Here is a 17,494-nt window from a genome sequence, read left to right as displayed (position 1 = left end):
GATAAACCATGCCACTTTCACTTACATTTCCTGCCAATTCTAATGTTTAGTTTGAATCATATCTAACATCTAAACTAAAGTTTTTGCCATTTGATTGACTTATTAAATACTAGCATTAACAAAGAGTTAAAAATGTGTCCCTAATAAAGTGGCCAGTAAGTCTACTATTGGCGCTATTTAAATTCACATAAGACTGGGTAAAGGTCAGATTTTTTTTTATGGGACCACCTGTAATTTTCTTAAGCTTGATTTTGTTTGCTGTTCACCATTATTCATATGTGACAAAGAAAGAAAGGTATACAGCGCAAGCACAATGTCAAAATGTAAAAAAATCCTCAAAAAATAAATAAATAAATAATAAAAAAATCTATATATATATATATATATAGCAAAAAAGGAGGAACCTTGGATGGCTTTAACTGTGTATGCAGCATTTCACTTTGCACAGAAACTGATATTGAAGGATGGGCAAGAGAAACCTGTGAGAACGGAGCTGTTTCTATCACCAGGTGTGATGTGGCAGATTTCCAGTGACAAGCAATTTGTCACTGAAATTCATCATTGAATCCAAAACCACCTTGCGAAGTGACACAATGACAGCCAATCAGAAGAGACTGTATGTAATATTTCATATGCACAGTAATTGTGGTTTTGCACCAACGCGATCACAATTTAATAAAAATGACAATATATTAAATATACACTACACAACGTATTAATGCAAGTAAAGCCAAAAACCTGGAACTCCTCTCGCAGCTGTGAAGAGTTGCTCTGAGAATCCACCCGCAGCATCTCTTTATAAGCCAGAGCAAACTCATTTACTGGAATGGCCGTCTCCCCACACAGGCACGCCTCCAAGATGGCATCGTGAATGAATATGTACTGCTCCTGTAGAGAGAGAAAAAGACCTTTGGCTTTGATGCTTACAGTACAAAAAGAAAGACAAAGAAATAAAGGGAAACACTTAAAATTGGCATTTCGTTGGATAAATTCAATGTAATTTACTTGTATCGTTACTTTTTAAAGTTCGACCTGTGATGTCAAGCTCACTCTTGGAAATTGTTCGTAACAAAGTTTGTAAAAAATGGTCATAACACTGACAAAATACACTTATTATGTTCAACTAAACGCTTTTGTGAAGTTCACGGTACAACTGAAGATACTTTTCTACTATTTATTTTTCTTTTTTTGGCAACCAGGATTCAGACACTTTATTTTTATTTAATTTTAATTTATTAATTTTTTTTTTTTATTATATCACAACACATACAACAGGTAAACACAGAACACATAAACAGCAATAGACCAGAAATGGAAATAACAGGAATGTGTATGAACTGCCATAACAATTTGAATAATAGTTGTAGTATTCAAATAAATAATTAAATAAATAAATAAATAAACAAATACATAAATGTTTATGAACAGCCATGACAATTACAATATTTGTAGTATGCAAATAAATAAATAAATAAATAAATAAATAAATGAATTAATTAATTAATACATATGTAAGAACAGCTATGACAATTATAATATTTGTAGTATTCAAATAAATAAATAAATAAATAAATAAATAAATAAATAAATAAATAAATAAATGTGTATAAACAGCCATGACAATTATAATAATATTTGTTGTATTCAAATAAATTAATAAATAAATAAATACATAAGTATATAATAATAATGTCATAATAATAATAATAATAATAATAATAATAATGTAATAATAATAGTATTAATGAAATAAAAAATAATAATGCCGTATATTCAATCTATCTTAACTTGCATCCTTTACTGTTGGGTTTAAATGTTCATGCCAGTAAACATGAAGCTATTGAAAACAAAATGTGATTGGTTGCTTTACATGTCAGTGGGCGGTCTTTGGCCAATGTAAGCTGTGATGGATTCTAGAACTTTTGCCATCAGTCAGAAGCTTGGCTTATATCTTATCTGTGGTAAATTTCAAATTCAGATTCAGACTTGACTGAAAGTGATAATGTGCACGTGGGTAAGTCTTCTGCTGTGTAATTATTCCATTCAGCTTGACGCAATCATGTGGATATGCTTTTGTGGGCATTAGGCAATACATTAACGCATTAACTGGGTCCAATAACAGTGAAATAGAGTCACTGCTTCCTGTGATTTTTCACTTTTATTTCAAAATGAGTTCAAGCAAAGTCTCCATCTGTAGAACTATCTGCTGTATATATATATATATATATATATATATATATATATATATATATATATATATATATATATATATATATATATATATATATATATATATATATATATACACACACACACACACACACACACAGTTGAAGTCAGAAATATTAGCCCCCCTTTGAATCTTTTTTTAAGTATTTCCCAAATGATGTTTAACAGAGCAAGAAAATTTTCACAGTATGTCTGATAATATTTTTTCTTCTGGAGAAAGTCTTATTTGTTTTATTTCGGCTAGAATAAAAGACGTTTTTAATTTTTTTCAAACCATTTTAAGGTCAAAATTATTAGCCCCTTTAAGCTATATTTTTTTTTTCAATCGTCCACAGAACAAACCATCGTTATACAAAAACTTGCCTAATTACCCTAACCTGCCTAGTTAACCTAATTAACTTAGTTAAGCCTTAAATGTCACTTTAGGCTGTAGAAGTGTCTTGAAAAATATCTAGTCAAATATTTTTTACTGTCATCATGGCAAAGACAAAATAAATCAGTTATTAGAAATGAGTTATTAAAACTATTATGTCTAGAGATTTTAGAGTATTTCTTATTTTAATGATTCAGGTCATGAAATATGTGAATTAGCCTGTAGATTTAAAAAATATAGAATATACTATATGTATGCCAGAAAAGTGTCAGTTTTATTTATTAAACACATGGAAACAAAAAATGTACTATATAAATGAACATATAAAGTGGTTTTAAATACATTAAACGGGTTTGTTGAGCTTATATATAATTGTTTTATATTCGTTATAATATATAAGGAGCTGAGCCCCCCCTAAAATGAAAATCCCAAAATCGCCCCTGAATGTTTTCCATATTTTGTATGGCAAAAATCAATGTTAATAAAGGATAATTTTCCATTAAGAAATTATGTAAATCTCCTGCTTTTCAAAACTTTAACTAGAAATATGCATTAATGAGAACTTCATTTTTTCAATTTTAAAAGTTATTTTTCCCAATATTTAGATTTTTGGAACCCTCAGATTCCAGATTATCAAATAATTGTTTCTCAGGCTAACATTGTCCTATACTAAAAAACCATACATCCATGGAAAACATATTTATTTATTTTTTTAAAGTGATGCATAAATCTCAGTTTCATAAAATTTATGGCTGGTTTTGTGCTTCAATGTCGCATTTTATATTATTTCCTTAGTTTTAGTTTTGGATTTTTGGAGAAGCCACTGCCTCTATTTTCCTTTGAGAAAACACACTTGAGAGATGAAGTGAGAACAGATCAGGACAAGAACAAGGAGAACAGAAAAAACAGGACTGGAAGAGACACAATGAACACAAGATAAAGGACGAGTAAATAGACAGCAATAGCCGAATTTGTTTAACCTCTGCGTTTCGAATGTAAACAAAAATTGTTGCATGTTTCAAAATGCGCTGCGAGTGTATACATCGCTCTACATAAACAAACACTCGCGGATGGATTTAATTAAAGCATCTGGTAAATAATTACTAATGTTTTAAACAGTCAAATGATGGTGGGATTTGCATAATAAAGTTTGAATATGCTAATTTCAGAAGATCTAAGCAAAGGCACAAGCCTCCGCAGAGGGGACAGATGCAACATAGACCATTTATTTATTTATTTATTTATTTATTTTTCCCACTTATCAATACACACTTTCCGCTGCATTCCATGGCTAAACATTTTGAATATTCATGGCGACTCCTACAGAGCTTATGACTATGCAAACACAAGAGATGTCTTCTGCCACATCTGAGAGAATTTTGCATAAATATGCACCTCTGTCTGGATCATGTTGATGCGGCGAGAGCAGAGGGTCTTCACGCAGTTGTAGATGTCCACTACTCCTTCACACTCTGCCATGTCCAGCATCACGTCCAACACTATATAGCACCCGGTTCTGCCTGCCCCCACACTGAGAAAGCACACAAGATGTCAGTCAGAAATGATGATTTAGGATAGTGTTTTTTGTGAACTAAATAGAAAACTAGTGAAGAGTCACTACAGTCCTGTACGACCTACTATGGAAGATGTCAGCATTGTCTCATGTAGAAGTCTCACGTAACAACAGCCGACAGCAAACAATAACAACCAACAATCTAAAAGTTTAGTTTAGTTTAGTGTAGTTTTATGGTACTGTATGTTTATGTTATGTGGTGTGATGTTATGTTTGTTATTACGACCTACAATAGAACATGTCAAAGTCTCATATAACAACAGCTGACAGCAAACAATAACAATCAACAATCTAAAAAGTTTAGTTTAGTGTAGTTTTATGTTATGTTGTGTTTATTTTATGTGGTGTGATGTTAAGTGACGTTATTACGACTATAGAAGATGTCAACATCAAAGTCTCATGTAACAACAGCTGACAGCAATCAATAACAACCAACTATCTTAAAGTTTAGTTTAATTAAGTTTAGCTTAGTTATGTTATGTTATTTTATGCTATGTTATGTTATGAGGTGTGATGTCATGTGACATTATTACAAACTACTATAGAAGATGTCAACATCAAAGTCTCATGTAACAACAGCCGACAGCAAACAATAACAACTAACTATCTAAAAGTTTAGTTTAGTTTAGTTATGTTGTTGTGTTTATGTTATGTGGTGTGATGTTATGTGATGTTATTACGACCTACTATAGAAGATGTCGACATCAAAGTGTTATGTAAAAACAGCCGACAGCAAACAATAGCAACCAACTATCTAAAGGTTTAGTTTAGTTATGTTATGCGGTGTGATGTTATGTGATGTTATAACGACCTACTAAAGAAGATGTCAACATCAAAGTCTAATGTAACAACAGCCGACAGCAAACAATAACAACCACCTATCTGAAAGTTTTTTTAGTCATTATGTTGTGTTGTGTTATGTTATGTTATGTTATGTTATGTTATGTTATGTTATGTTAGGTTTTGTAATGTTATGTTATGTTATGTTATGTGTGGCGTGATGTTATGCAATGCTATGGCATATTACTCAATGATATGGTAGGATATGGAATGTTATATTGTGCTATGCGATGTTATGTTATATTTATAATGTTATTTTATGTCATGCTTGTGATGTTATGTGTGATGTGAGGTGTGCTGTGACATTATGTCATGTTGTTTTGCTTTTTTAGGAACCATGATAAAATGTATTTTCCAGATTATGTATAATGGACACATTTATTTTTCTATTCTCATGTTTTTGTGTTTATTATATGTCTGTACTTTTGAAATGTATCTATATACAGCATAGTTAGTGGTTGTCAAACACAAGGTAATGTGATGAAATAAGTAGCTCCATACCTGCAGTGCACCACCACAGGGCCTGCGTCCAGTGGTGTGGAGGTTTTGACCCGCCGAATGAAGGCTAGCAGACCTGTGGCGTGGTATGGAACTCCATGCTCAGGCCATGATGTAAAGTGAAACTGACACACCTCGTGTTTGGCAGAGTATCCCCTCTGAAAGACAGAAATAAATAATATGCATCACATTTATTTATTCATTTTTACTTATTGAAGATTTATGATACAGAACTGCACACATTAGCATCTGTCCTCCATGGGCACCAACCAAAAACAACGGCTCCAATACAGAAACAATGATTTGTCATGAAAATCTTTTGGGTGTACAGGCTAATAGGTACTATAATCTGCTTCTGAACATGTAATTGACTCATGGAGCAAGTGATTGGTTGCTGTCACCTTAGCAGCCAATTAGCTTGCTCCCTAACATTTGAATACATCAGTGCAGTTTCAACTATCAATTTGCAGCATATTTCCTCTACCCCAGGTCCATCTGTGTATAAATCTGCTATGAGGGGTTACATACAGTGTTAGGTAGAATTAGAATCAAAGTAACTACTTACTATAATCTGACTACTTTTCCACTAATAAAGTAATGATAAATACATTATAATTATAAAATATAATTGTAAACTTATGAATTAACAATTAAAATGTATAATTTTCATATTTAGGAAGTTTAATTATAGTTACTTAAAAAACTTTTTGAAGTTACTTATTTTAAGTTACTTATTTAAGTAAAAAAAAGTGATATTTCGATACATATGATAGTAAACACAAAGTATTGTGCTTTTAACAAAGCTAAAAGACACTCTTTGATTCTAATTTAGAGAAATAAAAAATTTTTTTTGTCTGTGTTAAGATTTATATGAATTATACAGTATATAATCAAGTTATTATTGACTAATTAAGTTACTTTTACTAGTCAAAGTAATTAGAGAGGTAATTTAAATATAATTTCAAGAATACAGTGAGTATTCAGTAATTAAGCAGTAATGTAGTAATTTTTGAAGTAACTTACACAATACTGGTTGCATGCATGTAATGTATGCAGGAGCAGTGCTTTATATTCTCAGAATACATGTCTGCAAATGTGCTAACTAATAATCAAAGCAACAGCAGCATAACAGATTTACAGTACGCTGTCAAGACCAAACACATCAACATTACTATATGCATTCATTCATTTTCCTTCGGCTTGGTTCCTTTATTCATCAGGGGTCACCACAGCAGAATGAACCTCCAACTTATCCAGTATATGTTTTACATAGCGAATGCCCTTCCATCTGCAACCCAGTACTAGGAAACACCCATACACTTCATACACATACACTACAGCCAATTTAGTTTATTCAGTTCACCTATAGCGCATGTCTTTGGATTGTGGGGAAACTGGAGCATCCAGAGAAAACCCACGTGAACACATGGAGAACATGCAAACTCAACACAGAAATGCCAAATTCCACACAGAAATGCCAACTAGCCAAGCCAGGACTCGAATCGGTGACGTTCTTGCTGTGAGGTGACGGTGTTAACCACCGAGCCACCTGCTATATACATATTCTTTACAATAATAAACATCTCTAAATAGAGTTGTCTCTACAGAAATCTGATTTGTAGTACCTGTATCAGGACTAGATGAGCAGATGACAACAATTTATAAAAAATTTTTTTTAAAGAATTGTAACAGTTTTCAGAATGAAATAAATAACATTAATAATAGAAAATATAAATAAAAAACACATTTTATTAATTATATCAAAATTGTATTAAAATTATATAAAAATTTTCACTAGCTCAAAAATCTGAGGGGATTTTGTCACTTCTGGAGATTTGTTTTCCTCACAGCTCCAACACACCACAACAAAACCCAAACGAATTAGCAGAAGCGACAGTGAAATAAACACACAGCTCTGTGGTTCCACTCAGGGGAGGTGCGCACGTCTATCTGACAGACCACTAAGAGACTCCCTATTACTGCATCCCGATTGCTCATCTGTTTGAATACACACAAAGAAGAGCTTCATCCAAAAAGCCTCTCTGATGGTTCCTCGCCTTCGACAAACACACAGAAGCGCATCATCGTTCCTCCCACAGCCTGCGCATGATTGACAGGGCCGCGGCAAAGCACGAAACTTGCATCAAAGGCTGCCGACAGAACTGCGCCTCCACAGGGCAGCAACGAGGACGATAAGAGAAGACAGGGGGGGTGAGGTGGAGGAGGTTAAATTGAGCTAATTTCAGTAAACGCACCCACATTTAGCCCATTGTATCAGAGAGAGGGAGAGATAATGAGAGCGAGAGAGAAAGAGATGCTTTAGTTAATGTGCCCGCCATAAAATGTTCTGAGATGAAGCAGCTCTAATCCTCGAACAGACAGCTTGCTGGGCCATGGCTGGGTATCAGGCGCTTCTCTCCATTTCATTTAAAGGGCTGTCACTCCAAATTCTCTCCTAACACACATGGAGAAGGAGAACACGCAGACGCACACTATTCTGATTCTGCTATAATCCCAGCAATGAGCCGAAGCATACTTGAATGAGCGATTCTGAGAGGTCAGTCTGTGCATTCATAGGTCAAATGGAGAGAATTAATGCCTCTACTTTTGCAGCAGTGGTCTTCTAGTTCTTTTTTAAGTTGTTTTAGAAAAAAATTTCAAGCCATGACCAAACCATAAAGCAATGAGGTTAATCAAATATCACAAACTTTGATTTGAGGCCTGTTGAAGGGCAACGGTGCAAGACTGCAGTTAACAGAGAGTTAAGTGAAAGATCTTCAATCCCATGAAGCATTGTGATAAATTTGAAAAGTGTTGTTCATAATATTAATCAAAATGATATGTAAACTGTATTTAAAGTCTGAGTGAACCGGAAAGTGCAGAGACTTTTGATGGACTGAAAAAAGATGTTGATGTACTGAAACAGAATGTTAAGCACAGGGCTGGGCTTTCTTTTGCGCAGCATTCCCTCATAGCAAACTAATGGTGGGTTTTTACTATGAAAACCCTTAGTTGGCATCAACAGATGGACCACCACCCCAAACACAGAAGCAAACGGTCAGACTGTCATTATCTATGTTTCCATCCACCTATTTTTCTGCGCATTTTGGATATACGCATTAAAAAACGGTTGATGAAATCGCTAAGATGCGCATACGTTTCGAGAATGCGCATATAAAACACATGCACATAACTAAGCATAAACGTTTTATTCGATAAGAAAATATGCGCATAAACTATGATGAAAACACCTTTGCTGAACAAATTCCAGTATGCGCATTAAAAAAAGGTCATATGATTTTGCTATAAGAGATCATGTGATGATAAAAAGGTGTGTGAATAGACAAACCAGCAGGCTGAGCACATTGTAAAACATCTGAAATGTTGTTTTAGTCATTTTAAAATGCCTTAACCATTTCAGTATTAGGGTTATTATATTATTAATTACCTCCAGAATTGTCAAGAGCATCTGTGCTTTAACAGCAACATTTTTTAAATTCCCAATAGAAAAATATCAAATGACAAAACAAATCAAACATGAGCGTCTGTGAGAAACGAGAACATTGGAGCCGTGGTTTAGAGGCGGCGTGGTGCTCATGTGAGAGAAACAAGCCTTCTTTTCCCCATCATTTCCTGTTGCGTCTCTAGAGAAAGAGAAGTCATCTCGTACCCGCTCCAGGGCAAACGTTCTCACGGTGTACTCCGCCAGAGTTTCTGTCTTCAGCAGCGTGATCTTAATGTCTCCGTACATCTCTGACTCATCCGGCCAATACTTACAGCACTTCACCTGAAAGACAAGCCGGAAGAATAACAAAACACTTAGGTTCAAAAACATTAGAGGTTCACAGTAGCATGGGTGATTTATGATTAATACAATTTTCTGCTGGCAATATGAAAATAAACAACAGCACGAAAGACATCACAATTATGTTTCAGCAACAAAAATTGTATTAAAGACAATACATTTGAGTATTTTCTTGTATTACTTAAAACTACAATACTTCTATAGTTGAGATCAAAATTAGACAACAAATTTTAAGTCCCTGCTTAGTCATATTTTAACCCTTTGGACCCTGTGTCCACTACAATGGACATCACATATCAGCCTACGTTTTTTGTGGTTCCTGAGCATTTCATCTAATTTAAAACCTGCAGTCCATGAGAGTGGACGATTGTCATCTAATCAAATGGCAGTAAGGCTCGGCATGTTGTTATTTGAAAAAAATCCACTACACTGAAAAGCAACATGGCATCACTTCACTCAAGACACTGACGTAACACACATTTACAATGTTTTATTCAGATTTATTGATATGTTTGCCAATATTTCAGAGATTGTATGTGGAAAAAAAGGGATTGCAATTACTAATTTAAAGTTATAAATCTTTTGTAACATTGCAAGCTTTAGATCAGGATTTTTTTTTAAATATGTCGGTTCATTAGGATGTCCAATGGGTTCAAGATTTGTTACAGAAATGAAATCTCCAGTAATGCTGATTGAAATGTTTTATAAAAAAAAATATATATTGATGTACTAATTCATTGCTGAAACTATTTCATATGCAGAATACGCAGATCTTAAAGTTCTTGAGCATTTAGCGGATGGAAATATCTCATATGTGGACATTATGTGGAGTGATGAGGAAGGTGAAGATAAAGTTTGTTATAAACAAGGTGCAATCTTAAAATTCAAGTAAAAATGTTACAATGTTAATGTTTGAGATTTTGAAAATAAATGTCATGATTATACCAGCAATCATGCATGTTCTTTTTGTATTTTTTGTTGGTATAATGTTTGGAAAGTACAACTGTTCTGACCTGATGTCCATTAAAATGGAAAAAAAATAATATTAATAAAATTACCCTAACCTGACTAATTAACCTATTTAACCTAGTTAAGCCTTTAAAAGTCACTTTAAGCTGTATAGAAGTGTCTTGAAAAATATATTGTCAAATGTTATTTACTGTCATCATGGCAAAGATAAAATAAACAGAAATTGGAGAAAAAAAATAAACAGGGGGGCTAATAATTCAGGGGGGCTGTATATACGACTTCAACTGTATATACGTAAAGGATGTTGAATTTTTATTATTATTATTATTATTATTATTATTATTATTATTATTATTATTATTATTATTTAGTCTCATTTATTGCAGCCTAAAGAACTTTGAAAGCATACTTTGACATTTTTCTGAAACTTGGAACATAATTCGGGTCTGAAGGGGTTAAGTTATCCTAACAAAAGCTGTTTTTAAAGGGATAGTTCACAATTTTTTTTTTTAATTGATCATTAATAACTTACAGAAGATATTCTAAAAAATGTTAGAAATAATCAGTTTTTGTTCCTACTTTGGATGTTAAATGCCGCTGGTTTCCAACATTCTTCAGTAAAACTTCTTTTTTGTTCAGAAGAAATTCATAAATGTTTAGAACAACTTAAGTTTGAGAAAATGGTGAGGAGATTTTTTAATTTTGGGGTGAACTATCCCATTAAGCATATTTCTAGAATTACATATTCTGCAACATAATGTAAAAAAAAGAACAAAATCTTTCTATCAAGCTACTGACCATAATATGGCACCTAGTGGTGATTCTCTGTATTATCTAACAGTCTACTCAACAGGCAACTTAACTTTCCAGTTTTCATTAATTATGGAAGATTCTAAAGTGACCGAAAGCTTCTGGTTGTCCAAAAAAATGACACTGTGACTTTGTGATATATTGCATCTTTACAATGTCACCGACAGCTGTAACCTTCAGAAATTTTTGTTTTAATTTTTATTTGTGCTACAATCATTGCTACTTTCTAATTTTGGTCACTGTTTTCCACAAAATAAAGAGCTTTTGTCTAAATGATATTATTCTTATTATTTTGTAATTATTATTACACTATTAAACATGATAAAGTTAAAACTAAAATTTCTTAAAATTTTGAAAGAAAAAAAAATCAAGTGCTTATAGATTCTTTTTAAATCACAATTTGATCTCCAGTATATATATTTATATGTTATAGACGTTAAACCGAGGTCCTGACTTTCTGTGGTCATTAAAAATCCCTGGATGCCCTTCAAAAAAAGAGTAGGGGTTTAACCCGGCATCCTGGCCAGATTTGCAAAGTATTGATATAGAAGACAATATTTCTGAAAAAAAAAAAAAGTTTTCACACTTGAATGTTCTCAAATCAATTTAATCTCCAGTATTTATAGTTGTCAATATTTGAAATGGTTCAAACCTTAAACGATTTAACAACACCCATTCTTGTCTTAGGACAATTTCAGAAAATATTTTTTGATCCACTACAAATGTAGACTACTATAGCTAAAAACTCTCTCTCTCTCGCTCTCTCTCTCTCTACGTATGTTATATGACATATTTACTTTGTTCTCAAAGCTTCACAGTATTCAGACTGATGAAGTGAAAGAGTTTCCTCCTTGCATACTGTAAACTGGGTTTATTTCTGCATGCCTATTACGGTTACACAAACTGTTAGATTTGCTGTCGGACCTAAGCCATCATCCATTTATCCCCGCTGTTCACAGCTTTTATCATAAAAAGGGAAAGCGTATTTTTCATAATAGAGCCCCGATTTCATAAGAGGGCAGGGACGGGCCGTTAAGAGGACTGTTGGCAGCAGACTCTGTCTCTGAAGCACTGAAGGGGCCGATGCAGGTGCGGAGAGGAAAATGAAAGAGGAAATTATGTCAGAGGAAGAAATCGAGGTGGTTTAAAAAGGTTGGAACGAGTGGGCAACAAAGCAAAGGAGTAGAACGCATCGCATGAATGTGGGAATTATGAGATGGAATGACAGATGCTTCAAATCTTATTTTTAGTTGACAGCAATATAGCAGTATTTATATAAAAGGAGCATGTGACAGCTACTGTAATTCTTGATATAATGTAGTGCTTGTTTTTTTTGCTAAGAAGCAATGGAGGTTACACAAGCTACATAAATAAAGATCAAAGAATGCACATTTAAAGTCAGATGCAAGATCTAAATGTGTACAATTTAAAAAAAATTACAAACTAGTTATTTTAGTTGTATTTTCATGGTCGTGTTACGGTCGTGTATTTATATGATCAGTGTTATTTTAGGTGTATTAACATGGTCGTGTTATGATCGTGTATTTATATGATCAGTGTTATTTTAGGTGTATTTACATGGCCGTGTTATGATCGTGTATTTATACGATCAGTGTTATTTTAGGTGTATTTACATGGCCGTGTTATGATCGTGTATTTATACGATCAGTGTTATTTTAGGTGTATTTACATGGTCGTGTTATGATCGTGTATTTATACGATCAGTGTTATTTTAGGTGTATTTACATGGTCGTGTTATGATCGTGTATTTATACGATCAGTGTTATTTTAGGTGTATTTACATGGTCGTGTTATGATTGTGTATTTATATGATCAGTGTTATTTTAGGTGTATTTACATGGTCGTGTTATGATCGTGTATTTATATGATCAGTGTTATTTTAGGTGTATTTACATGGTCGTGTTATGATCGTGTATTTATATGATCAGTGTTATTTTAGGTGTATTAACATGGTCGTGTTATGATCGTGTATTTATATGATCAGTGTTATTTTAGGTGTATTTACATGGTCGTGTTATGATCGTGTATTTATATGATCAGTGTTATTTTAGGTGTATTTACATGGTCGTGTTATGATCGTGTATTTATATGATCAGTGTTATTTTAGGTGTATTTACATGGTCGTGTTATGATCGTGTATTTATATGATCAGTGTTATTTTAGGTGTATTTACATGGTCGTGTTATGATTGTGTTATGAAGCGGACAGGAGACAGAGGTAAGGAAACGTTAGGGTGTTTATTAAATGACAACAAGGAGCACATGAAGGATAGCCAGGAGGATCAGGAATGATGTTGGGGTCTTTTCCTCCGTGGCTGGGTAACAGGAATACACGAGGATGGACAGCACACACCAGATACAGCTGACAGAGGATGACACAGACTTGGAAGGACTGGAAGACAGGACGATTCGGGTGGACCAGGAAGACTAGGAGGAATACAAAGAGAACAGGTAAGTAAAGCGTTTGTTTTAGCTGAGGATGACTACGCTGAGTGGTCGCTCAGTTGTCCGCTTTCGTCGAGACGAGCCCGGACAATGAGCGACTGGAGTGCTGTGCTTTTATCTGGTGCTCGTGAATGTGATGCAGCTGTGTGCTCATTAGAAGTCAGGTGATGGTGATCTTCGTGAGTGGGGATCGTGAGAGCCTGACCAATCCGTGACAGTACCCCCCTCCCCAGGGCCCGCTCCTGAGGGCCGACACCTCCGACGCCGTGGTGGTCTCCCTCTGCCTCTAGGCGCTGGGAACTCAGGGTGGCTCTCATGAAACTCCACCATGAGACTAGGATCGAGAATATCAGCTCTGGGAACCCATGTCCTTTCTTCGGGGCCGTACCCTTCCCAGTCCACCAGGTACTCCAACTGGCCACCACGACGTCGGGAACGCAAGATCTCCTTCACTGCGTAGGCGGCTCCTTCTTCTAGGAGCAGTGGAGGAGGGGGTTCCTCTTCGTGGTCAGGCTCTGTGGAGGGAAGAACAGGATCGTGATAGGGTTTCAGGAGTGATACGTGGAATGTAGGGTGAATACGGTAGTGAGAGGGTAATTGTAGTTTGTAGGTGACGGGGTTAACCTGTTCCACGATGGTGAAGGGACCAACAAATCGGGGACTTAACTTGCGAGAGGGCAGTCGCATGCGTATGTCCCGGGTGGATAGCCACACCTTTTGTCCGGGTGTGTATCTGGGTTCTTCAGACCTTCTTCTATCGGCGGTTACCTTGCTTCGACGGACTGCCCTCTGCAGATGTTGATGAGCCTCGTCCCAGACTCTCTCGCTCTCCCGGAACCAGTGATCCACTGCGGGGACATCAGATGGTTCGCCATCCCAGGGAAAGAGCGGTGGTTGGAAGCCCAGGACGCACTGGAATGGCGTGAGTCCGGTGGAGGGTTGCCGCAGTGAATTTTGGGCATATTCTGCCCAGCCCAAATACTGGCTCCAGGAGCTCTGGTGACCACTGCAGAAGGTCCTCAGGAACCGTCCCACCTCCTGAATCTTCCTCTCTGTCTGCCCGTTGGTTTGGGGATGATATCCAGAAGAGAGGCTGACGGCCACACCTAGGAGCTTGAAGAAGGCTTTCCATAGACGTGAGATGAACTGTGGACCTCTGTCCGACACAATATCTTCTGGAATACCAAATGACCTGAAGACTTGATTAAAGATATTGTCGGCTGTTTCAAAGGCTGTGGGAAGACCTTTCAGAGGGATTAGTTTGACAAACTTTGAGAATCTATCTACGATGACTAGAATACAGGTATTACCTTCTGACGAGGGGAGGTCAGTGATAAAGTCCACTCCTAGGTGTGACCAGGGACGGTTCGGAATCGGCAAGGGATGGAGCTTTCCAGCGGGTAGATGACGTGGGCTCTTGGATTGGGCACAGTCCTTACAGCCCTGAACATATTGCCTCACATCCCTTGCCATGTTTGGCCACCAGAATCGTTGGGATACTAGCGAGAGAGTATTGTTGATCCCTGGATGTCCAGTACCTAGCGAGGTATGTAAGGAGTGGATCAGATCTACCCGGTGTTCAGGTGGTATGAACTGCCGATGAGGAGGGCATCCCGGCGGAGCAGGGGCTTCCGGAGTGGCAACGACTGGAGGAGCGTTCCAGGTGATCGGACAAATGGAGATGTGTTCGGGAAGAATCTTCGTTGGGAGTTCTTCATGATCGTGATGCTCGTGTAAACGAGAGAGAGCGTCTGCTCTTAGATTCTTGGGTCCTGGACGATAGGAAATGGAGAAATCAAAACGTGAGAAGAAAAGTGACCATCTGGCTTGACGTGGACATAGTCTCTTGGCCTCTTTGATATATTGGAGGTTTTTGTGATCTGTGATCACCTGGAACGGATGTTTGGCTCCCTCCAACCAGTGACGCCACTCCTCCAAGGCTAGCTTGATTGCTAGAAGCTCCCTGTCTCCTATGCTGTAATTCTGCTCCGCCGGGCTCAACTTCCGAGAGAAATAGGCACAGGGATGCAGTCGGGGCGGTGTATCATGATGTTGGGATAATACTGCCCCGACGCCGGTGGTGGATGCGTCCACTTCCACCACGAAAGGAAGATTTGGGTCAGGATGAGTCAGGAGTGGGGCCCTTGTGAACTCCTTCTTAAGAAGGCGGAAGGCTGCGGCTGCTTCTTTGGTCCACTCCAGTCCTTTGGGTTTACCCTTGAGGAGATTAGTGAGAGGTGATGTAATCCTGCTGTAGTCCTTGATAAACCGTCTATAAAAGTTAGCAAACCCAAGAAACCTCTGGAGCTCCTTAATGGAAGTGGGTTCTGACCAGGATAGAACAGCCTCAATTTTCTTCCCATCCATACGTATACCGGTTTGGTCAATGATGTATCCCAAGAAATGAATCGACTTCTGGTGGAATGAGCATTTCTCCGCTTTGAGGTAGAGGTGATGTTCTCTCAATGTGTGTAGGACCTCCGCAACGTGTTGGCGATGTTCGGCCTCACTCCGGGAGTAAATGAGGATGTCATCTATGTACACTATTACAAAGTGGTGAAGAAACTCCCGGAGGACTTCATGAATGAAGTTTTGGAATACGGAGGGGGCGTTGACCAGACCGTAAGGCATGACCTCATATTCATAGTGGCCAGTAGGGGTCACGAATGCTGTCTTCCATTGGTCCCCCTCACGTATTCTTATCAGATTATACGCGCTGCGGAGGTCCAATTTAGTGAAGACTTTAGCTTCTCGGAGCTGTTCCAAAGCGGCTGGTACCAGAGGAAGGGGATATCGGTATTTTACTGTACCGTTATTTAGGACCCTGTAGTCGATGCATGGACGCAGCCCTCCGTCCTTCTTGGCCACAAAGAAGAAGCTTGAGGCGGCTGGTGATTTTGAGTGACGTATGTACCCCTGACTCAGAGCCTCCCTTATGTAATCTTCCATTGCCTGATTCTCTGGAAGCGAGAGCGGGTAGATCCTACCTCTTGGCAACTGGGCATCTGGAACTAGGTCGATCGCGCAGTCCCATGGCCGATGCGGCGGTAGCTGGGAAGCTCTCTTGGGGCAGAAGACATCATGAAAGGAGCTGTACTCCTTAGGAATGTGGATAGACTGCTTCTCAGGAGGACTCTCGACCGATGTTGTAAACAAAGAAATGGGGTTCCGACCTTGAAGAGGGAGATTTGGAAAACAGGTAGGTGTACATCCAGATCCCCATTTCTTTATCTCTCCTGTGCCCCAAGAGATGATGGGATCGTGCTTCACCAGCCACGGGCGCCCTAGAATGATGTCCATATTTGCACCCTCCAGAACCAGAAATTGAATCCTCTCTTGATGTAACAACCCCACTTGAAGAAGGATGTCTTCGCATTGTCGATGGATACGGGTCGAAGATCGAGTGCACTGGGTTATCGGTTGTATCTGGTATATATGCGAGGACGCCTCAGTACGTAGGTGGAGTTGACGACAGAGGGATTGGGAGATGAAGTTCCCTGCTGACCCGGAGTCGATGAGGGCTGTGACAAGGAGAGAAATAGAGGCAGTAGTTATTTGTACGGTGGTAGTAAGTGGTTTACATTGTTCAATATTCGTACTGAATACACTCACTGAAGTCCGAATGGGACGAAGGGGACACTCCATACGGGTGTGTCCACTGACACCGCAGTATAGACACAGACCCCGGGTCAGCCTCCTCTGTCGTTCCGCTGATGTCAGTCTTCCAGACTCTATTATCATGGGTTCTGGTTCTGGAGAGGCTGTTGACTCAGGCGATTGGAGGAGTGCAGACGAGGGGGTGATGGTGTCCTGTTGATAGGAACGGAGACGATCGGAACATCGGAGAGAATGTTGGATGAATCTCTCCAGACCCATAGTATCATCTAATGTGGCCAGCTGGATTCGGAGAGTGGGTTCCAAGCCGAGCCGGT

The 17,494-nt window shown here is 37.6% G+C and overlaps 1 protein-coding gene across 10 annotated transcripts in view; it reads right to left on the bottom strand.

The window, feature by feature from the left end:
- The window catches only part of ptprub (protein tyrosine phosphatase receptor type Ub), a 445,346-nt gene that overhangs the window by 29,802 nt on the left and 398,050 nt on the right, over positions 1-17,494 (bottom strand). For all 10 annotated transcript variants that reach the window (XM_056474629.1, XM_056474631.1, XM_056474632.1 and 7 more), the window contains 4 exons: positions 9,184-9,300; positions 5,517-5,671; positions 3,998-4,133; positions 739-888 (listed from right to left, as the gene is read on the bottom strand). In XM_056474629.1, the coding sequence (XP_056330604.1) occupies positions 739-888; positions 3,998-4,133; positions 5,517-5,671; positions 9,184-9,300 (558 nt within the window). The remainder of the gene's footprint in view (positions 1-738; positions 889-3,997; positions 4,134-5,516; positions 5,672-9,183; positions 9,301-17,494) is intronic.

This window comes from Danio aesculapii, chromosome 16 (assembly GCF_903798145.1).
Source record: "Danio aesculapii chromosome 16, fDanAes4.1, whole genome shotgun sequence".
Classification (NCBI taxonomy): domain Eukaryota; kingdom Metazoa; phylum Chordata; class Actinopteri; order Cypriniformes; family Danionidae; genus Danio; species Danio aesculapii.
Note: the sequence above shows the minus strand (reverse complement) of the source record. Positions and strands in the feature narration are given on the sequence as shown.